General features: G+C 38.4%; 1 protein-coding gene and 1 non-coding gene across 3 annotated transcripts in view; both read left to right on the top strand.

Moving 5' to 3' along the window:
- The window catches only part of CEP295 (centrosomal protein 295), a 38,194-nt gene extending 16,302 nt beyond the window's left edge, over window positions 1-21,892 (top strand). For both annotated transcript variants that reach the window (XM_027465054.3, XM_072032779.1), the window contains exons 13-29: window positions 316-413; window positions 538-1,603; window positions 2,290-2,461; window positions 2,609-2,761; window positions 4,139-4,360; window positions 10,043-10,146; window positions 11,247-11,385; window positions 12,527-12,760; window positions 14,025-14,179; window positions 14,412-14,565; window positions 17,512-18,173; window positions 18,931-19,104; window positions 19,393-19,510; window positions 19,802-20,005; window positions 20,570-20,678; window positions 20,961-21,060; window positions 21,574-21,892. In XM_027465054.3, coding sequence (XP_027320855.3) covers window positions 316-413; window positions 538-1,603; window positions 2,290-2,461; window positions 2,609-2,761; window positions 4,139-4,360; window positions 10,043-10,146; window positions 11,247-11,385; window positions 12,527-12,760; window positions 14,025-14,179; window positions 14,412-14,565; window positions 17,512-18,173; window positions 18,931-19,104; window positions 19,393-19,510; window positions 19,802-20,005; window positions 20,570-20,678; window positions 20,961-21,060; window positions 21,574-21,621 — 3,912 coding nt within the window. In that variant the 3' untranslated portion in view covers window positions 21,622-21,892. The remainder of the gene's footprint in view (window positions 1-315; window positions 414-537; window positions 1,604-2,289; window positions 2,462-2,608; window positions 2,762-4,138; window positions 4,361-10,042; window positions 10,147-11,246; window positions 11,386-12,526; window positions 12,761-14,024; window positions 14,180-14,411; window positions 14,566-17,511; window positions 18,174-18,930; window positions 19,105-19,392; window positions 19,511-19,801; window positions 20,006-20,569; window positions 20,679-20,960; window positions 21,061-21,573) is intronic.
- On the top strand, window positions 10,929-11,010 carry LOC113842486 (small nucleolar RNA U2-19). Its single transcript, XR_003495021.1, has one exon. It is a non-coding gene; the product is annotated as a small nucleolar RNA U2-19 (small nucleolar RNA).
- Window positions 21,893-22,170: the final 278 nt, after the last annotated feature.

Genomic DNA, 22,170 nt, shown 5'->3' with positions numbered 1-22,170 from the left:
ATTTGTTTGCCTTGTAAAAGCAAACATTAGATTGTTACTCCCTCACTTTGCTACTGGGTACAGTTACCTCCCTGAGCTAAGCACGCTGACTTTGGTATATGCTCCACTTGCCAAGAGAGACTAGCTGTAGGCCACGTGTTCCAAAAACTGCTTTAGCTTCAGTGCCTGAGGCTGAAATCTCACAGACTTCAAGTGGTGGTACAGATAGGTTTCTGTAGACCTGGGAAAACAAAGATTCAGTTTAAGATTATTGCCTTAACAGTTTTCTGTGAGTTATTTGTATACTTCTACTTAAAATTATTCAATTTCAATTAGTCTGGAAGTACTGCTGTGTCAGAAACTAGAAGCCCTAGAGAAGACAGCCACTTACAGATGATCCGTAATTATCAACAGCGTCTTCTACAGCAAAATAGGTAAATTACTTTATAAAATGAAAGTTCTGACTTGTCTGCTTCAAAATAATTTAAATTGCTTTGATTATTGAAAATGCTAGTCTTTGCAGCAGTCTGGAAATATTCATGTCTTCTGTATGTTCAGGCTGCACGAACAGACAATTGAAGAAGCCAGAAAGCGTCTACAGGAGTATCAGAACAAACTGAAGGAAAGATACTCGGCTGCTTCTGTAACACCTTCAAGCTCTGTGGAAACAAAATCGGTGCTAAAGCCTGTCTTAGAGCCAGTTCTACAGAGGCAAAGAGTACAACGGACACAGCACCAGTCTCCTGAACAAGTTTGTGCAGAAGACCATGCACGGTCACCACCTGTTTTTTCCAGCTTATCTAATGTTCCTGAAAGCACGTCATCACAAAACCACGAGGAGCAAATGCATCATGTTTGTCCTGGTAGACATGCACAGCCTCTAGAAACGTCAAAATCGCGGTATGGAGAGTTTAACTTGCCGTGGAGCTGTCCTTCACAGGAACCAGTGAGCCTGTTGGAAACCTCCCCTGATCAGGCCAGAGAGCCATCTCCATTCCGGTTACCGTCAGCCTCAGTCACACAAGGTGTTACTGCAGTCAGAACACGAACAGAAGCACGCGTACAGCACGTTAGGTTTGCTTTGCCTGCAGAAGATTCCTCCGAGCCTTCAGAAGCAGAGCACTTTCAGGAATCATCTCAGGTGATGTCTGACTGCCAAACAGAAACAGAAGCTGTAGAAGAGCCTCCGCTCACAGCAGCCTTTACGCCAGCCACAGGATCTCAAGTGGTGCAGGCAGCCACAGCTGAGTTTTTGGCAGGTCAGCAGGGGTCTGTAGGGAGCACCACCAGAACAAGCCTTGAGCCCACCGCTCGTACTGAACCTGTGACTTCATCTCATGAAGAAGGCGTTGAGGAATTCTTGACATCCAAAAGTGGGCAGGCATCTTTGTTAAATTATTCTGGAATACTGAATTTAAGGGATAGGATGTTGGCCTCATCAGAAAGCATTCAGGCTCAGCAACGGTATTTGAAAGAATTGCAGGAGCAGCTAGATGCACAAAGGGAAGCTCTTCTTTCTCGACAGAAAATACAAGAGCAACTACTTCTACAGAAGCACAGTAAATTGAAGGAACAGATGCAGATGCAGGAACAAGAGGCTTTGAAAGAATTTCTGAACAAGCAGGTAAGCTTTATAAATGCTTTTCATGGTGAGTAGTCTAGTAGATGATAAAGCTTTAGGGTGAATGGTAGGATCCTGTAATGAAAATTTTAATAAGGACTTGTGATTTGTGAACTGTAGTTCTTTCCCATAACTTCTTATTTTGAGAAGTTTCTTTTTATGTGTACGTATTCAGGAAATGTTTTCATAGTTGCACTCCTGACTTGTAATTTTGCTCATTTCTGGGTAATGGCAGAAAAAGGCAAGTTTATTTTTGAGTTTATTTTTGAGCTAATGAAGCTCCTTTTGCCCTTTCTTAACCTGAAGCCATCTTAGAAAAATAACTGTTTCCTTGAACCTTGCTATTGCAGTCTTCATACAGTTAAAATTCCTGAACTCGGGAGAGGAAAAGTAAAAACAGACTTATTTAAAAGTACAAACAGAGGAATTATTCCTCTTAAAAATGCTGATTATTCTAATAAAATCTAATGAATGCCTTGAAAATGTACTCAATTGTTTTATCACACTAGGGTTGTAGAGCTAAATATGTTATCTGTGTGCCCAAATGTTTCAGCAAGATATACAAGGCACTTGAATTTCTTTCTCAAAGGAGAAGCTTAGTATTGTAAAATACACACAAAAGAAAATACTGGCTTAATAAATGAGTATAAATATAATCTTAAGTACCGCTGCTTTTTTTTCTATTTAAGGTAAGACGTATCAGCACAAATGAAGAAATGACGGAGGCACTAATGCCTGACTGGATTAACAGGAGTGATATTTTCCAAGATTCAGAAAACTACCAGCAAGAGAACTGTGGCATGAATAAACTCCACAGAAATGAAATGATTTCGCAGTGCATCGATCTAGCTGGGCAAACTGGTAAGGCTGTTACAGCATTTTTTATTACAATATTTTTTTTTCCCTTTTTGCTGCTGAGATGCAGTTCTCTTCCGTTTGCCCAAGCTGATCTGATAGATTGGTTGTAACACATTAGGGGATTTTAATCCACAAAACTTTATCTTGCAGAACAGCCTGAGAAAGTCCTACATAGAGAACAGAAATGGAGATCTTCCAAACCACCCGTGACAAAAGTCAAGTTAGGGCTTGACTTGGAACAGCATGAACTTAGTGTTATTCCAGAGGTAGACACACCGAGGAGTTGCAACATTTCTTTTGCAGGTAAAATATATCTTTGATAAAATATATTGTATTTACACACATACACATGTATATATGACAAATGATTATAAAAAATACAGATTAGAGGAAATGAATCTTTTCTGAAGCCTTTGAGCTGATTGATTGTAAAATACTAGTTGATACTGTTCTAAGGTGTAATTTATACACGGTCCTAGGCAGCTATTGCTGAGAAAAACTTATCCTGTTAGGGTCTGACTAAAAAAAATATATACAAAATAAAAATCCAGTGAGAAAAGAAAATTTACTGTGATTCTGGGACTGAAGTTTCCTGTTGATTTTTCTTTTGGGCATATGATAAAATTTGCAGGGTCTGTGTTAAAAATTCCTTTTATATCAAAGATACAAGATTGAGTGCAGAATAAAGTCTTAGGTATTCATACCTTGTTTCCTCTGAGGGTTTAATCTGATGTGAATATATCAGTTAACTGCAAAAGGAACCATCAGAGCTGATGGAAGGGTGTTTAAAAGTTCAGTTTGGGAGCATAGCCAGAATGAGTGAAATCTTTAAAATAAAGAGCTAGTATCTTGTGTCTACAGAAAATTTTATGAGCTCTTTTGTTTTTTCAATTACACAACACTGTAACAATGCCAGAACAAGCACACAAAGCAGTTACTGGTTTCTGTTACCATTTGTATGCAGTAGTTAGTAATTCTTTGTAAGGAACATTAAGTAACAGGTACAACAAACTGATGTTTTCTTTCCCCCCCACACCTCAATTCACCCAAGTCTCTTTGCAGCTAAAATCTAATGAATATTTTACAAGGCTTTAATATTGTTCTAGTGTTTCTAAAAGAGTGAAGCAGAACAATCCAAGTAATTACAGACCTGTCAGACTGGCACTGATCATGAGCAAAATAATGAAACAGCTGATACGGGACATTTTTTAATTAAAGAAAAGTAATTAATGTTAGCATCAGTTTATGCAGAATAATTCTTGTTGGGCCAACTTGGTGTCTTGATTAGATAACAAGTTCCTGTTGAAGGGTTTGATTGAAGAATATATTTATATTCTTAAAAACACTTGACTTAGTTTTACACATTTTCATTTAAAAAAAAAAAAATCAAAACACATACCTAAAAATACTTCCAAAATATTATCCAGTAAAATTATAGAGTAGGGATTTACACATGCTGTGTAAATCCCCTTCTGATCCACAGGTGATTTATTCCATTATTATTTTACTGTTAGTTGTGTCAGATAATAACAAATTGAATTTGAGTTTTTTAATTGGATTGGGTGGCCAAAAGGGGCTGTTGGTGGGGTAAAAGCGCTGGGGAGAAAGGAGATCTTAATCCAGAGCAGAGAATTTGTGTTGCATAACTATATCTAAACTGATTCAATGCTTTAAATTCAGGTAAAACAGATTCTGTTGGTGGAGAATCTTCTACCATGTCAACGGTCGGGGAGTTTGCCTATGTGAAATGTTACAGTCCTGCTCTTCGGAAGGATGGCAGGTCACCTGGGAGCATAACAAGCTGTGAGGAACAAATCTCTGGTGAAAGTCCAAGGCAAAGGAAACAGTCTGGGTTATTACAAGAGCTGTTGCTGATGAGTGCTGAAACTTCCTGTGATTCAGGTGAGGAAATGCTCTTCCTTTGGGGAACTGTGTGAGTAGCATTCGGCACTGCTAATCTTACTGCTATTTCTCCGCAGCATGTATCCTGACTTGTTAAAGCATATTCAGTGTTACTTAAATACTCTTTTAATTTCAACTGTAAAAAATGGAATTTCAATAACTGTCTGTTCTAGAAGAACTGAATTTTGGGGTTTGATTTTTTCTGGTGATCCACTGCCATTCTAGTAACCTGTGTTCGTGCTATAGTGACCTGCACTGCTAGTCAAGAGTTTTTCATCCAAGGCATGTACTACAAATCTGTAACCTGTGGAGCTGGCTGTAAAGAAGCCTCTTGTATCACCTGATTGCTCTGTCTTTTCCATCAGAATCTCATGCGTGTACAGGGAGCCAACTGCTAGAGAAAGCTGCAGAAGCAGTGGTTTCTCTCCTGAGAGAGGTACCTTCTGCCCAGATTGCTTGTAGGGTGCCCAGGTGGGCAGCTTCACCAGCTGGGAACCTATTTTGAGCAGCCCAGTGGTGGGCCTGAGTCAGTACCCAGTGATTCCTTTAGAGACACAAAGGAAATTAATGTTTAAAGAGAACTCTGAAGTGTTCAGGTACTGATGTAGACATCCGCAGAAAGTGCTCTTTCTGTAAGGAATTGCTTGAAAGTTTGGTTGAGACAAACTACAGAAGGCTGAGTGTAACCATTAGCTTAAAGAAGCAACCTTGAAAGAAGCGGCTGGTAGCAATGATAGAAAAATAATGCAATAATGTAAGGATTGCCTTAATTCTGCTATTTTCTGTTAATCTCTGAAGAGCTTTTATTAGAAATTACACTTCTGAGGCTGGTCTGTGTCCATGGATAACAAAGTTACTATGATTCCATAAATAAATAGCAGTTGTTTTGGCTATCACAAATAAAGCAAGCTGTGGATGTTCGAAATAATTTAATTACAGAGTTGTTGAAACCTACTAAGCACGTTATGGGTAGCTTAGCTGAACAAAGGTGACTGGTCTTAGGTAAGCAAGTAAAGCAGGTTACTATCATGTTTTTAAAGCACTTGGACTAACAAGTGGATGTCAAGGGGTTTAAATCCCACAGTTTTTCCTTGACCATAAGAAATTCAGCTCGTCTCTTTAGTCTTGGAATAGGTAACTCAAAGGCTCCAGTACTTCCAGCTGCATTGCATTGCTCTTGAGATTTCTGTGGATTGAAATGCAGTTTGTTGTAGTTCCAGTTGAAAAATGGCACGCTTGACTTGCTGTGAACTCTTACTCAAAGTTTGTGAAACACTTGCTTGAGCAATGTGAAGTTTAATACAAGATGACAGCACCTCATTGTCCGTTAATTTTCAGCATCCATCCAAAATAAATACATTACAGCCTCTCATGGGTTGTTTTCAGCGACTTCACTGCCATATGTATGTCTTTATGAGCAACACAGCTATGTGGTATGCACCTCTTTTTTGCTAAAATTTTCACTGCTACCCCAAATCTTAAGGAAACTTTTAATTTAGTTTGTGCGGAGACATCCTATTCAACTCCAGATTTAATAGGAATTGAACTTGCTTTAAATCAGTACACCGAAGTATGTTAGCTCACTTTCTTTCAATTGCTTCCTTTAATTCTCCGAATAGTCCTTTTGAAATGTAGGTGTATTTAAATTATCACCAAAGAATTTTGTTTTTTTTAACAATATTCAGAGAAGATTTTCTGAGTAAGTTTTAGAAGTGCTGCTAGATCACCAGTTTCCAAATGAACATAAAATACCATGCTGTAGTCTCTTTTTACATAGCATTATATATGAATAGTGGATTGGTTTATGTAAGATTAGGATTCAGAACCACCGTATTTATGTAGAAATCAAAGCTGTATGTGATTGGGTATTTAGGAGCATTGTCCTCTTGAGCAGTCCAACAAACAACCCAAACTATCCACAATATCTTCTTTGTAATTTGAAGGATGTAAAGCACTTAACAGCACTTTAAGTAGCCAGTACAGTATTTTCAGCAAGAAAATCTAGTTTTTCTTAAAGGTTTTAAAGATGGAAAGCTAGGGTGCTCTTGAAGTTGCAACTTATGATGGTAGCTGCGAATTCATTTTTCTACTTAATTCTAACTAGGTCATGTTTGCAGTTTTCCCATGTTTTCATAGAATCATAGAATACCCCGAGTTGGAAGGGACCCACAAGGATCATCGAGTCCAGCTCCTGGCACCACAGAGGTCTACCCAAAAGTTCAGACCATTTTCAAGAGACATAATTGTCTCTCCAAAGATAAGAGCAAGCGAGTGCTTTCTGTGTGTGATCTTGACCTTACCCTTTAAAGAGAGATTCATGGTGGTTTCTAGCTTTAATGTATAGCTTTAAAACTTGCAAGTTGTACTGCTTTGTAGTTATAGGACTACCAGATGTGCACAGATCCTATTTATCACTATTGACTTGCTTTTTCAAAGTAAAGCATTAGAGATAGAAAGGTCAAAGTCATACAGGTTCTGAAAAAGATGAACTTTGTAAACCTATTTAGATACTTTATTGATAAAGGTGTTTCATTTGATATGAGGTTTGTCATTGGGTGACAGGCATATTCTTTTTTTGGGATTTCCCTCACTATCTGTATTTCTTTCCTCCCATTGTTACAAGAAGGGAAAAAATAACCCTCTCCAATTTAGATGCAGACACATCTGGATGTAAAGGCGGTCTCAAGGACTGCTTTTGGTTAAGGAAGGATGAATCCCTAAATCCCTGCCCTCCATGCTGAGTGGTCACAAGTGCTACACAAACTGCTCAGCCTGCTGGGAGGCAGAGGGAACAGGTCTCTGTCACAGCGATGTTACAGGATTTGCCTCGCTGGTGGCACTGATTCAGATTGCTCTCTTACCATGCTACTGATGTCTCCCAAGATGAGTTAGAAACTCAACGTATTTGAGATCTCTTCTTTTAAATCCAGTTTGGTTAAAATGGGCTAATAGAACATAAATTGTTAATAGGGAATTGCAGAGTAATGCTACAGATAAGGCAGTTTGATTGCATAAACCTTATTTCCATAGGGAAATCATCTTGGAAATAGTGCCTAGACTTGATGCGTACAGCTTTTTCACAGTTCTCCTTCCCTGCCTATCAACAAACCTTTCTATTTATTCATCTTGGGCTTTGAGTCTGCTTGAGCAGCGTTCCGGATGTGATTACTTTCATGTAATGCCACCCTAAACAGAGATGTTATTCCATGATTATTTCTTCTGTAACCTAAGATTTCAGTTTATTTTTAATAATCCCAAATATTTGTCCATAATTCAGTATTGCAACAGGCTGTTTTATCCATCACCAATTCAGCAAACTAGTGTGGAGTACAACTTTTTCCCCCCTATGGTTGGGTTTGGACTGGTCCCTGTTTTTCATTGTCTTCACAAATGATTTGTTGCTCAGTCTGATGCCTTTCAATTGCAGCATGAAATTATTGCTGTTACTGTTCTACTGCAATTTCAGTTGAATAAATTGCATTCTGGGTATTACAGCCTCAATTTTTAAACCTATTTTAACCACTGTGGTGGCCAGGAGATTAAAACGTGAAAGTCCCATGTAGATGTCAGGAAACTGTGAGGAACAAGAACCTTGCACTATTATTTTGGAGGGAGGAGAAAAGAAAGAAAAAAAAAAAAGCCCCTCTTTGTGAGTCACCAAGTAGAGTTTTTAAGGATATTACTGTAATAAAGACATGAGATATGAGCATGTTGTATTTTTAGCTCTGAAATCAGTAATTAATTTGGTTTATAGCATGGAATTGCTGCTGTTTGTCCCTGGTATTTATATCACAGAACAATGCAGGTTATTGCAGCATAGGAATAAAATGTTTGCAGAATAGCTTTTAATAGAATTTATATACGAGAGTATCAGATACTTGAATCTCCTCTCATATGTATCCTAAATTACTGCCTGTCACTGATAGGCTTTATAAAATAAAGCATTTATTTCAGAGAACTATCAAATCTTGATGTAAAGATACCAGGAAAAAGGATTCAGTGCTCTCCACGGCAGCTTGTTTCAGCAGTTAATTATTCTAAAATAAGCTGTCTATTTCCACTTCCCATATGTCTTACAGCCATTTCTTGCCCCTGCTTCTTGTTACAACGTTCTTTGAGGTTTAGATTACAGGAATTTTTTTTCAAGGCCTTGCTTATTCTCACAGTCATCCGCCTCCTGTGTTATGCTCCCAAGCAGAACAGCAGACTCGTGCAGTTTATTTGGACTGGATTACACCACCAACAGCCAAGGAGCTCGCTGCCACCTCATCCTACTCAAATTTTAAGCTATCTTTCCCATGAACCTGAAGACTTTTGTCGTATACTTGACTTACAGTTTTACATGTACTGCAGCAGCATTGTTTAACAGACCCAGATTTGCATAAAGCCAGGGCAATTTTTACAGTTGCAGTGCTACTGAGCTTCTCGTTCTTCCACTCTCTGTTACGTGAAAATCCTTCTGCCAGTGGCTTTGTTCCATTACTGATCAAAATGCCATAAATGATCAGGATCAAGCTTACTAGAAACTTCGGAGAACTGAGGAGGGAGGTCCTTCTGAGGACTGTTTTCCCCTTTATTTTGAGATCTGTCATCTAGCATTTAAAATAGTAACATAGTAAATGGATAAAGAATAGGTTAACTTCTCTTTTAATCCAAGTAAGTATATTTTAGACGTTATTTCCTTTCATTTCTTGTACTTCCTCCTAGAAGAGTTCTGGGTGATAGCAACTAGAGGAAACCTTGGTTTATTATTTTTTCTTTCTTTCCTAAAGGAGTTTCAAAGTGTTTCGTACTGACTTAGATACTTCAGTATTACACCGTACAGGTGTTCCACTGATGTTGCCTTGCAGAGGAAACTTCTCCCACTTTGTATAGTAGGAAAACTGGAACAGCTGGGCTCCGTCTTCTAGTAAGAAATGGAGTTTCAGGTCATACAAGGGATGCCTTAATGTTAGAAGTCACAGAGTGTTATGAGATCTACCTAAGGATAGAGCATTACAGGTGCTGTAGATTTGAAATGACACTGTCATTAGCAGCCCTAGTAGAGTTGAAAAAAATGTGTGTACTTAACTTCCACAGTTTGACTTAAATTTCTGTTGGATATTTAACACTTTTCCTTGAAAAAGTGAGAGCAGCCCTGAGGGGAAGGAGCTGGGGGTGTTGGTGGATGAGAAGCTCAACACGAGCCAGCAAGGTGTGCTTGCAGCCCAGAAAGCCAACCATGTCCTGGGCTGCACCAAAAGTTAGGTAATTTTTAAAAAGTAATACAAAGGTAGTTAGGTAATTCATAGTTTCTGATTTCTGTGGTCTGCCTTTCTTGGTAATCGTTGTACTGGTAGAGGCCAGAAGGATTCCTCCACCCCAGTGAAATGGTTGTAGGAACACTACCAAAGATGTATTTCATTCTGCAAAGCCAAAGCATGAATTTCTAGCTCTTAATGCATGGTCTACAGATTTTAGATCTTCATGCATTGTCTACAGAGACCAGTCGTGCTAATCATAAATTATGGTACACTGGAACAGAAAGTATAATGTAACTGAGACGAAAGAGGCAAAAATCAGTGCCTAACAGTGAGGACAGCAGCAGTAGAGTATTACTGCCATCTGGTGTTAAAAAAACAAAAACAAAACAACACTAACAACTGCTTTCTCTTTCTTCTTGCTTCTGTTACACTTTGTTAGCTCAGTCCCAAGATTCTCTCACGGCTCGAGATTCACCATTTCCTGCTGCTGAAGTTGGAGAGGAAACACCACGTTCTGGACCATCCTTCAGAAGCATTCATGCGGTTAGTCATAGCAAAGCAACCGTGGAACATAATTTACTCTTTGTGGTGTGTTTAGCTGGAATGCTAAGATGATGTGCAGAAAGGAAAAACATTAGGACAAAATATTGTCATGTTTTTGTTGCCTTGAATCAGGCGTTTGAGAATTTTATCTTGTATTTCCAGAATGCTCAGGAACAGGTAGGATCTAGTACAATTATATGATCATTAGGATTAGAAGGGATCTTGGAAGGCCCCTGTTTCAGCCTCCTGCTTGCAGCAGGGTAAGCTGTGTCAGTGATACCCACTGGCTTTCTTCATCCAAAGATCCTGCCATTTTGTCAGTGAGTAGAAATAGTATTTAAAAATTACTGTTTGTTTATAGATGTATGGAAACACTTATGCAAACAGTATGTATGTTTGTGTACATATATATATACACACTGCCTTAAAAATATATTTAATAAAAGAGAAACCAATGGAGGGAAGAGGTTTCTTAGTTTTCTATTTTTTCTTAATGTGTGTTTTAATTCAAAGTTTGAGAGAAATAAAATGTTAACATCTCGTCCTTCAAAATTTGGAAGTGTGAGTACCCTCATTCTCTATTCCTTACTGTACAGCTTTCTTCAAAATTCAGGAAGAAAATATTTTAGAATACTTTGTATATTTAGCTGTAAAACTAGAATTAAACTGTTAAGTCACTCTCCTATATTCAGAAGGCACAGACTTGAAGGTACCTGTAAAATTCCAGACTTTTGCATGTATTGTGTTTGCGTTCCTCTGAGACCTACAATTCCCCTGAAGTAGGTCTGTGATGAGAAATAGCCAAATCTGACCACCAGGAGATAAAATAATCTTCCAGGTGTAATGATTTGTACAGTTCTGAGAGGCTTGGTGTGTGTGTCTGTGTGTCTGTGTGTTGGGGGGAGGGGGCTGTTGGGGGGCATTTGGGTCTGAGAGGTGGGCTGTGAATGTTCTGTGCTGAGCAATGATGAGTTCCTGTTTGCCTGACTGCCAAAATGAAGGCTTCTACACTTGAACTGAGCTCAGAATAAAAGCTGTGGTTTTAAAGTTTCAATTACAGTGTCTGAATCCAAGGTAACAGATATGTTACTTCCTCCTAGGAAGTGCTTTCTAAGGTAGTGTCCCCGGATTTGTGTTCAGAGGCTTTCATGCAAGCAATACCCTGTGATTTATCTTCAACAATTTCCACGGGAAGCTTTTTGACTAGCGAGACGTTGGATGCCAGCCCTATTGACACTGGTAAGTGTTGGGGTTTTGTGATTTTTGTAAATGAAATACTCTGTTCTCAACCTTATTTTTATAGCAGAATGGATCCGGCTGACTGGACATAAATCTGTCTGAAAAAGGTTAATATGGAACTTCACTTAGGAATTGTCAATACATGTTTTAGAGTGTAACTGGAATATCCACGTTCTGTGCTCGTGAGGTTTTTTAACTTATAATTTAGCCTTACAACACGTCAGGTTTGGCAGAGGTTATTTTAATAAGCAACTGTAACACTAGCAATTTTCAGGTGGCACAATTTTTAGAAAATATGATCCCCAAACAATACACTGAGGAAAGTTTTCCAATTAGTGTATACAATAAATTTTTAGAGTGCCGATAGTTGTCCTGCTGTTAGGAAAATTGCATCAATATCTTGTTGCACCGAAGTGTCACTAGTAATTTCTAGTAACTTGTAAAAATGCCACTTTTAGTGCCACGTTGACATGGAAGTGTGTTTGTATCCTTTTTCGCTTGCAGGCTGCCTCTTGATCTTAAGTTAGCTTTGTATAAAATTAAAAATGATGTCTTTATAATGTATAGTCGTTCCTCTATATACTGGCTTTATCACCTCTGAGCATGGAAGGTGGGTTTGAAAGTGATTATGTAGTGACCTGTAGATTTATTTACTTTAAGGCTAAATATTGTCTTAATCTGAACTGTATCTGATCTCATTCATACCCATGTATATTTGAGTTATTCTGTATTCATCAACCAATTCTTGAAGATCATTTCTTGAGCCACTGAAGTCTCAGGCAGGCTCTGTTTTAACTACGATGTTCTGAATGTGTAAGTGGCATTTTGAGTAATGAACTTTGTAACTTGCATCGAATTGTTTTACTTAGGTAAAGCTCAAACTCTAAGATGGTTTGCTTGCAGCCTTTCTTTCCTACTGCGCTTAGTTGTTAAAAAAAATAAAATAAAATAAGGTGTCAGTATTGACAGGAAACACCTTATATATAAAAAAAAAAAGCACAACACTTAAAAAAAAAAAAAAAAAAACAACAAGAATCAAGATGTTAAGGGTATTTCAGTATACTAAGCTGTGTGTTTTCAGGTGAGTTCATGTGAGTGATTTATATGAAAAACCGAGTGAACATCTAGCTTCTTATTTCAGGATTGTCTTCTGACAGTACAGAAGACCGAATTTTGAAAAAAACGGGAAGCTGCCCTTGGAGCTCCTTACTGCCTTTTACCTCACGGCTGAGGCAAGAGAATGTGTCAAGAGCACCTGAAACCTGGTTGCCAGAAGGAGCAACGTTCCTTTATAAGGGCAGTGAGATTCAGCAGATCTTGGAGAGATGTGGTGGAGATTTGAACTCTTCATCAGAGAACAACGTGCATTTCCAAGGTACCTGCTATTTTGAAGCATTTGTGTGCTACACTGTCATACAGAAAGAGGAATTTAATTGGGATTATGCATTTCTGCATTTTGTTCAGCCTATATTTTATTGTCAGTGTGTTCTATACATGAGAACTTCTGCTTTGATGATCATCCTTTGCTTTATGGTATATGTCTGCACAGTATAGTGCAACAAAAAGATAATCTGATCGGACATCTGATCAGATTCTGTGCAGCTTCCTGCTACTATGGCTAGATTGTTTCTGTTGTTTGTGCTTATTGCTTGTGTATCTATAACTCTGTATTAAGGGATTCAGAGCAGATAACAATATATAATTCTTATCAACTATCAACCCTATCTGAATGAATCGCCAATTAACAGGCTGCCAGAAGGTCCGTGCTCTCCAGTGTGCACAGTTCTGTGCTCTCTAAATGTGCACATTTTATGATTCATGAAAATAAAAACATCATTATTAGCTGTCGTGCAGATAACTCCAGTGTTTTAATTTGAATTACTTCCTTCTGCAATGTGTTTGGAAACAGAAACACAGAACTTCAGATTCATCTAAAGAAGGACGTTCTCCTTGTGATCCAAATTGTCCTTCCTGCTCAGAGCAGAGCCAATTTACACCAGGTTGCTGAAGGCCTTGTTGGGCCGAGTTCTGAGTATCTCCAGTGGCAGAGATTCCATACCACCCAGGCAACTTGCTTAACAACCTTCACTGGGACTTTTTTTTATATATAACCAGAATTTCTTGTGTTCCATCTTCTGTCAATTATCTTTCATTCTGTTACTGGGCATGTTCAAGAAGAGCATGACTGCATCTTCTCTCTGCTTTGTTTTAGGATGTTGCAGGTGCCAGAGATTTGTTCTTCACCTTTTCTCCCACGCTCAAGCTTTTTAGCAAAACTGAACAAACCCTGTTTTTAAGCTTCTCTTTGAAAATCATGTGCTTCATCTTTCCTCTAATCATTGTTGTCTCCTCACTGGACTTGCTCCATTGTGTCAGTGTGTACTTTTCATACCGGGAAGCCCTAAATAGGACACAGTGCTTCTTATGCAGTCTTGCAAGTACTTAACAGAGAGCTTCTTGACCGTAGCTTTTCATTTAAAAACAAAATAAATTCAGCACTTTCTTGCTGCTGTTTGTTCCTGCATTGTAAGAATTGGATATTGTAATTTTTTTATTTTTTTACAAACTAGTATTTGTATACCTGCAGAATTCTATGTGCTCTACCTATTCCATCTGAAAAGTAATCTCTTTTCTTACAGCTCTAGCAGCTGAGCTTGATTTGCCTGAAATGGAGAGACGTTTTCCTAACTCCCGTCATCAGCTCTTTCAGCCTTTGGAACCAAGTTTTGACTTGGATATCTCATCATGCATTTCTCAATACAAGATTTCCCAAGACAACAGAGAATTTAGGAAGGTACTACAGAAAAACTCACGCTTGAAATTTATGTAAGATTGAAATGTGTAATCCTTCTACTGTGTTGTGTTTATATGAAACACGGTAATAGTTTTTGACATATGTAGAACTGGAGGCATTTTTGCTGTTAGCAAGGAGAGATGTGATACAAAAAGCAAAAATTGCCATTAACCTTTCATCCTTCATATTCCTGAGAAAATAAAATCTTAATCAGGATTTTTTCTGCCACTAGACTTCAACAGAAAGTCAAGACACATCTGCATTTCTAGATGGGAGAAACTCCAGCCTGAATATACAAAGAGGCAGTCTGCCTTCTGGTCTTGAAACAAACAAGCCCGACACCATTACATCGGAAGAAGAGTCTCTTAAAGAAAATGGTATTCTGGGTATGTACAATGTAGCCTGATCTACGCTTACAAAATCAAACCATTGCTAATATGGAACAACCAACCTTTAAAATGGGTTTGCTGGGTTGAAACTGGAAAGAAACTATTCCCTGCTAAATCAACAGTGACTAACACAAAAGCAGACTGTTACATTCAAGCCACTGTAATGGATATTAGGTTACTATGGTGTTGTGGTCTAACCCCAGCAGGCAGCTCAGCACCATGCAGCCGTTTGCTTGTTCTCCTCAGGAGGAGTGGGGGAGAGAATCAGAAACATAAAAGTTTGAGAGCTCATGGGTTGAGATAAAGGCAGGTGGGTGTTCAGCCACCTCCAGGCAAGCAGGGCTCATCACGCCTAACGATTTCTTGAGAACACAAATGCCATCACTCCAAACATCCCCCCTATCTTTCTCCTTCTTTGCCCCAGCTGTTATTGCTGAGCATGACACCACACGGTATGGGACATCCCTTTGGCCAGCCTGGGGCAGCTCCTGGCTGTGTCCCCTCCCAGCTCCTTGTGCATCCCCAGGTACCTCGCTGGCAGGGCAGCACCAGGAGCTGAACGGTCCTTGGCTCTGTCTGAGTGCTGCTCTGCAACATCCATCAATGTGTGACCACTGCTATTGTCATCAAAAATCCAAAACAGCACTGTAGTAGCAAAAAAAAAAATTAACTCTATCCTAGCCAAAACCATGATGTGTGGTAATTATGATGTTAGTGAACAAACTTCAGTGCTGGCTGGGACTAATATTTTAATTAGTATTTTGAAAAAAAAAAAGCATGAATACATCCCTCATTTTGTATATTTGAGGAAATCAATCAATTTATGAAACTTTGTTTTTTGAAGCATGCATTAGAATTTCTGTACTCTTCTTTCTCTATTATGCATTGTGTTCCTCAAGAAACCATCGGACTTTCCTCTTACACTGTCAAGGTGCACCAACAGCCACTGTGTAGTGCATGCTGTGAAATTTCTTCTGATTATAAACTGCCTTATCTACCTTCAGAATAAAGGAAGAGAGAAAGGAATAAACTTTGAGATTACAGTGTAATAAATAGTAGATTAAAAGCTTAGGATTCTACAGCAGCACTAAGCTAACAGCAGCTCATAACTGGAAAAGTTTTTTGTTAATGTTCTGCAGTTGAATTATTAAAATTATAAACTTAATTTATAATGCTAGCAATTTATTATTATAAACTTAATCTGTGGCATATTCTAAAGAAAGAACTGATCTGACATTCCAAATGCAGTGAGCAGTAACCTAAGTATTTGTGAAGCTCTAAGTTACCAAGAACCAGATGTTTCAGCACAATGGTGCTTCAACCAGTAACAATAAAAGTAAGACAGTATTTACATAGTGGATGGATTAATAATAGAAATGTTCCTGGTTATTTGCATGCATGTCCACATTATTTTGGGAAATACATACTCGTCATCTTTGAAGCTGCAAGCAACTGTGCTATGTTTATTATGCAGCTTTCACTTCAGACTGCAGGTACTAGTACTAAAACAAAATGCCAGAAAATGCTTACACTGTGAGACTACCTGGGGTGACAGCAAAGGGGATTTAGGGAACTCCTGCTAGCTGTAACATTCACTTTCTAAATTGCTCATAGAAACAATCTCTGTGCTTTAAACTTCTCTATTATATTTCCCCATCGCTTTTAAGTTTTCTTTTTATGAGCCCAAACCAATTATTCTTGTGCTTTAAAAAAAAAAAAAAAAAAAAAGATAAGAAATCAAAAGCTAATTCAGGTTGTCAGTTTGAGGTAGGTTGATATTTTTGTTTCATCATCTGGAGAATTTTCTAGCGATGGCTGATCCTGCAGGGTAATTCCTCCCTCCCTGTAGTCTCTTGATATTTTAATAACTGCTATTTATCTGGAGACAATATTCCTCATGCATATAATACCAGATATCTTGTTAAACAATACAGAAATTTCTCAAAACAGAAATACTTAAAGGTTTATACAATATATTGCTATCAATATACAAAACGAACCAAAAAAACACTACCACCAAATAAAACACTAATAATGTGATGCTGGAGTCCATGTAACCAGTTTTATCAATCTTATGTCAGAGACATATTAAACACACACACGCGCACACACATTTAAAGAAACCTTGTTTGGTAGATGCTGTAGGACTGAAATGCCTCCCCAGTAATTAAAATATTAACACCCTATTTTTCTCCTTTCTAGCTTCTTCTGGGAAAAAAAAATAATCTTGATTTGTATGCTTAGAATCAAAGGGAAAGATAATTTAGGGTACAATACTATAACTTTTAGGACTCATAGAATGGCTTGGGCTGGAAGGGACCTTAAAGCCCACCCACCCCCTGCCATGGGCAGGATTCCCATCAGCCCAGGTTGCCCAAAGCCCCATCCAGCCTGGCCTTGAACACCTCCAGGGATGGGGCACCCACAGCTTCTCTGGGCAGCCTGGGCCAGGGCCTCACCACCCTCTGAGGAAGTTTCTTCCAACTGGCTGACCTAAATGAACAGCCATCAATGTTCCAGTTTGGAAGTTGTCTTCTACTATGAATTGTTTCTGCCCCAGTAATGATGTTTCTGATCGCTTTCTTCCTGTTTTTGAGATTTTGCTGGGGGTTCACAAGAAACTCAGAGGACTGCAATTTGCAGTGTATAAATGGATATAAATACAAATCTAGTGATGTACAATGCAGTTATGTTAGCAGCATTATGAAGGTTATCCCTAAACATATTGTAATAAACAACAACAAAAAAATCTGTGTACAAAATTAATCAAATATTAAAAAAATCGAACTGAATCAAAGTTGAATGAATCAGGTATTGTTAATGGTGTTCCATTTGACTAAATTTCAGCAGACTTGCTTATTCCTCACCAGTCCTGTTATGGAGGGATTTTTTAAAGCTGAAATTGTGTTAAGATAGAACTCTGACTCTAACTTTCTGAAACAGGTTCAGATGAATCTTTCCACCCCCTGCGAGCAGAATCTTCTCTGAGTGATCTCAGCCAGAATGCTGATCAGCCAGAGGACTGTAACGTAATGTTAGAGACATCTTCTGGACAAAACCCTGGGATTAGAGTAAGAGACAATGAGAACGGTATTTCATCGGCCAGAGAGTATGAAGAACTGACAAGAAGCATGGAGTGTGTTAGTCTGCAGTGTTCAACGGAAGAGACACGAAACGAAAGTCTGAGCTCACTGGAGGAACAAAAATCATTTTACCAGCTAAATACCACACCTGTTCCAGTGGACAAAACTTCCCCTCAGCACTTACTCAATGAGAGTGTAACATTCAGGCAAGAGGCTCTGTCTTCTGAAGAAAAACTACCTGTCAAGGTATTTGATAGGAAGTACGTGAAGCTTCCTGAAAAATTTCTTCATGTACATGAAGCAAACAAAGCTGTGGCAGTGGACTCTCAGTGCAATAGCCATGTAAAGGAGCCAGATCAAGGATTTCCAGAAGTACAGAAATCCTCCTGGATTACCAGGGAAACCAGCTTGGAAGTCCCAGGCATTCGTTTACAGGCTGTACAACAGAATGTTTCTTTCCTGGGAAGACGCGAAAAACATTCCAGTTCTGTGCCTGGAAGCTCAGGTCGTATTCCAGTCTGGGTATGTGAAACAGATTTTTCTTTTAATTTGTGCAGGTATTTTGTTTGTTTACCTTTTTTTTTTTTTAACCAAGCTATTTTATGCCTTCAACATCAGAAAACTTGGCAAATGTTCACTTTATGGCTCCAGTTTGACTTGCCTGTTTCCTGCACTTCTGCTCTCCTGTTTGCTCTTTCATCGAAGCACTGAAGTAATCAGCAGTAGCTAAATTGAGCGCTATCTTACTTAAATGAACAGCCCCTACCCCAGTTAAAAAGGGGGCTAAATAGTTTAACCAAAGCATAAGTAAACTTAAAATAGGTTTGACAAAGTGGTGGGTTTTTATAAATTTATTTATTTATTTTTAAAAGGCGTGGCCTGAATGAAAGTAGATTTCAGATATAACTTAAACTTGAGGGGTGGAAGAGGTGATTTTGTTGTTTGGTTGCTTTGAGTTATTTGTTTTTATTTAGCAGTGTTTAGGGGAAAACAAACAAACAAACAAACATTGGATTTAGGTTGCAGGGTTTGCATACAGCAATTAACAAACATCCCAGGCAAGGTGCTCTATTTCCTTAGTGCTTGGGGCAGATTTTTTTTTCTACATTTTGAATGAGCCTCATCTTTAGGACAAGCTACTACCTGTTGCTATTTCTGCAAAGAGTGGTGTTTTTTAAAAAATATATTTTAATACTAAGTATATATACATATTTTTAAATGTATACAATATGTATATATATTAATATCTTTTACACTGAGGTCTTGTGTAATCTGGTAGGAAACTGAGTCGGGGCATGGTATTATGGAGGAACCTGAACTCACTCTGATAAGCTCAAATGACATCAGCGTTGTGGAATCTGACATTGAGCATATGAACCAAGAAAAAAGTGAAGAGGATAAAATCAGTAACCCAGCAAGTGCGGATAAGTCTGACCTTAATGATTTTACTGAGGTGAGTCTTAATTAGTGTAATTCTGAAGTTGAGATCTAGTGGGTGAAGGGATTTATTTTAAAAAGGAATTTATTTTAAAAGTTTTGGAATGCTTTTAGAAACATGCTTTCTAATTCTTACTTTCTAATTCTTACTGTCAAGATTCATTTCTGATGTGTCTTTTTTGTATCTAAATGCAAAAAAATGTCTTGTTTCTGTCTCATGTGTGTCAATGGTGCAGTACTACTGCTTGACTTAAACTTGTGGTGGATTTTATGCATTTTTAACTAATGTTTCTTTTTGAGACAGGAAAGAGAATTTTTACCACTGGTTCCAGATGCAGATTATTCCATGTTTGTAAGGCCTGACAGTTCTTCCAGAGCCCAGAGTCCCAATGACAGACAGCATCCATCACATCAGACCGCAGGTAATTAACTAGGAGCTTCTCAGGTCTTCGGTATGTTTTGAGGCTTCAAGATGCTTTTGATGCAGTAATTATTACAGCATTTGTCTTGGCAGTACTGCTTACAGGTACTAGATTCTCTAGCTCTGAATTGCTGCTTATTTTGCAACATTCATTATTTACAATGTCATCTCCTAGGACTATTTCTTAAAGCAGTCAAGGTCAGTATTTTATGAGAAATGGATTGGAATGTTTGAGTTATTAGAGGTGACAATGTTCTTTGCTGAAAGTGAGAAATCTCCTTTTCTTTCTCAGTGATGCGCCTGGAGTTTCCTTCTGCATCAGGGAGTTTGCAAGAATCTTTTTTGAAAAGAAAAAAGAGCTTTATTCAGAAATCTCTGGAAAGAGTAGAAGAAATCAAAAACAGAGAGAGGAAAAATGAAAAGCCAGAAGCCAAACCGTTTCAAAGAAGGAAGTATGAGAAGTTAAGCAGGCAAAAGGAGTCTTTTCTTCTCCCTGGTATGTTTATCTGATATAGGAGTAGATATGCTTTTAGTTGCTTTTTAATATCAAAGAACAGCTTTCCCATTTCTTTCATTGTTGCTTTTGCAGGTATCTCAGGAATGTGAGAAATCTCAGGATGTGAGGAATTTTTTTCCCCATTTAACTACCTCTTCAGTGGTGTAAAGGCCCTTAATAATCTGTTTCATACATGTATGGCCATAAGGTGTCTTATCTCTGTATTTAGAGACCTCATTCATCTCTGATGTCTGTTAATAGGGGTTTGGAAGTCAGCTGTTGAAAAGCAGTCGCCTAAGGAGTCAGAGACTTAATTTCAACAGAAAACTTAATCTCCATTGTGTCCATTCTTCTTTTCTTTGTTGTAGTTTCATCTTTCAGTCTTTGAAACCTCTTGTGTTTTTGAGTGCTCTTGTGCTGAAACACCCTGTCATTGACATTCCTTGATATTTTACAACCAGTGCCTTGTGTTAACTCAATTTGAGTCTTTATTGGGGCACAGTGCAGCTTTATATGAACATACGTAGTAGCTAGATTAAAATCCATTTTCCGTGTCTTTTGAAGGGAAAAAAGGTGCAGTTGTCAACCAGTTGAAGAAAGTAGGAGAAGTGAAAGTATCTTCTCCAGAAGACAGGAAGGCTGGAAAAGTAGAAATGCATCAGCGTACTTCAAGGTACTGCATTAATACAAAGAAATTTGGATTAAACAGAAGTAGTTTGTGCCTTGTGACAGCACTTTGTGGTCTTCCAGTTGCATCTTAAGGGACACTGACAGCTCCAGAAGGGGGGTTTTGTGAGGGCCAGGAGCAGGAGAGGAATTATAAGTGACCCTTGATTATTTGATAGCAAAGTCAAAATTGTTTTTTTCTTAATTTCTAGTAATTGAGACTCCCTTCATGTTAATGTACTGCTTTGCCACTTTGCTTCCTGACAGTATTTTCCCATTGTTTTGACAGGCTTTATAATCAACTAGAAGAAGTAAAAACCAGAAAGGAGGAAAAGAAAAGGCAAGAAACTTCTGCTAAAAACAGAGAAAAGGCTAAGGAGTTTCAGAAGGTAAAATCACGTTAGGATCTTGTGCTGGTCAGTTCTCATTTCACTGAGCTTCCAATCAGAGATGGTTCTGCAAGGTGTGACTGAACAGACCATGGACTGAATCAGAATGTTTCAGCTTAGCTTCCGGGGAGCTGTTACCTAACGTTTGGTAACTCAGGGGAGCTTTTAAGGATTTCATAGGTGTTGCTATGGGCGTATCACGCGCTTCAGACAGCCCGAGTGGACACAGTCACTGTGTTTGTAAGTTCAGAGCACCTCTTAGGGCTGAAATCTTTCTGTAAAGGAAATTAATTGGCTTTGGCTGTTCCAGGGAACTTCTGTTTCTACTGAGCTGAGCATACCTGTGCTCAAGGTGGCAAGGATCCTGCTTGGATGTGCCTACGACCAGGAGCTGCTATATATAGAAGCTATACAGTTGCTGTTAAAATGTTCAGGCTACACCCAAGTAGTACCTGTTTTCTGCTTTACTACATTTTTAGTATGACTGTTTTCTCATGATTTTCTTATTTGCAGAAAATGCTAGAAAAATTACGAGCCAAGAAGACAGGGAAAACACCTTGACTGGCAGAAGCCTTTGAGTGCTCTCCATTACTGGACAGACAGGTACACTTCAAAAGAGCAAGTACTTGTAAGATCTTCTTTCAATACAGTGTCTATGTTAATACCTCATGTAACAGTTCAGCAGTAATTCTGCAGACCTTAATTACTTTTAACCTGTGGCAAACTGTTTACTAGAATGACAATGCTCAAAGACTTCTGTGATGTGCATTTTTGGTTCTAAGAACTTGTAATACACATTGTGTAAAAATAAAGGTTCTTTTTTAAAAAAAAACTTCATCTAGGGGTTCCTTCTGAAAAGCTGCATCTTTGTGCTTTATGTAGTTCATGTTTACTTAGATGCATATTAGAGCTGAGAGCAGGGTAACACAAACTAACAAACTGTAAGCTGAACTGCTACTGCAAGGCTGAATTTTTGTTAATTTGGTAGAATACCTGTGTAGCTGTATGAAATTTGGCCCTTGTTAAGCTAGGGAAATACCTGGCCCTGGATAAGCAAAGTCTCAAAGGTAGAAGCTGAAGGAGCTTCTCTTTAAACAATTAAAGCTGCTT

The sequence above is a fragment of the Anas platyrhynchos genome, chromosome 1 (genome assembly GCF_047663525.1).
Source record: "Anas platyrhynchos isolate ZD024472 breed Pekin duck chromosome 1, IASCAAS_PekinDuck_T2T, whole genome shotgun sequence".
Classification (NCBI taxonomy): Eukaryota; Metazoa; Chordata; class Aves; order Anseriformes; family Anatidae; genus Anas; species Anas platyrhynchos.
Note: the sequence above shows the minus strand (reverse complement) of the source record. Positions and strands in the feature narration are given on the sequence as shown.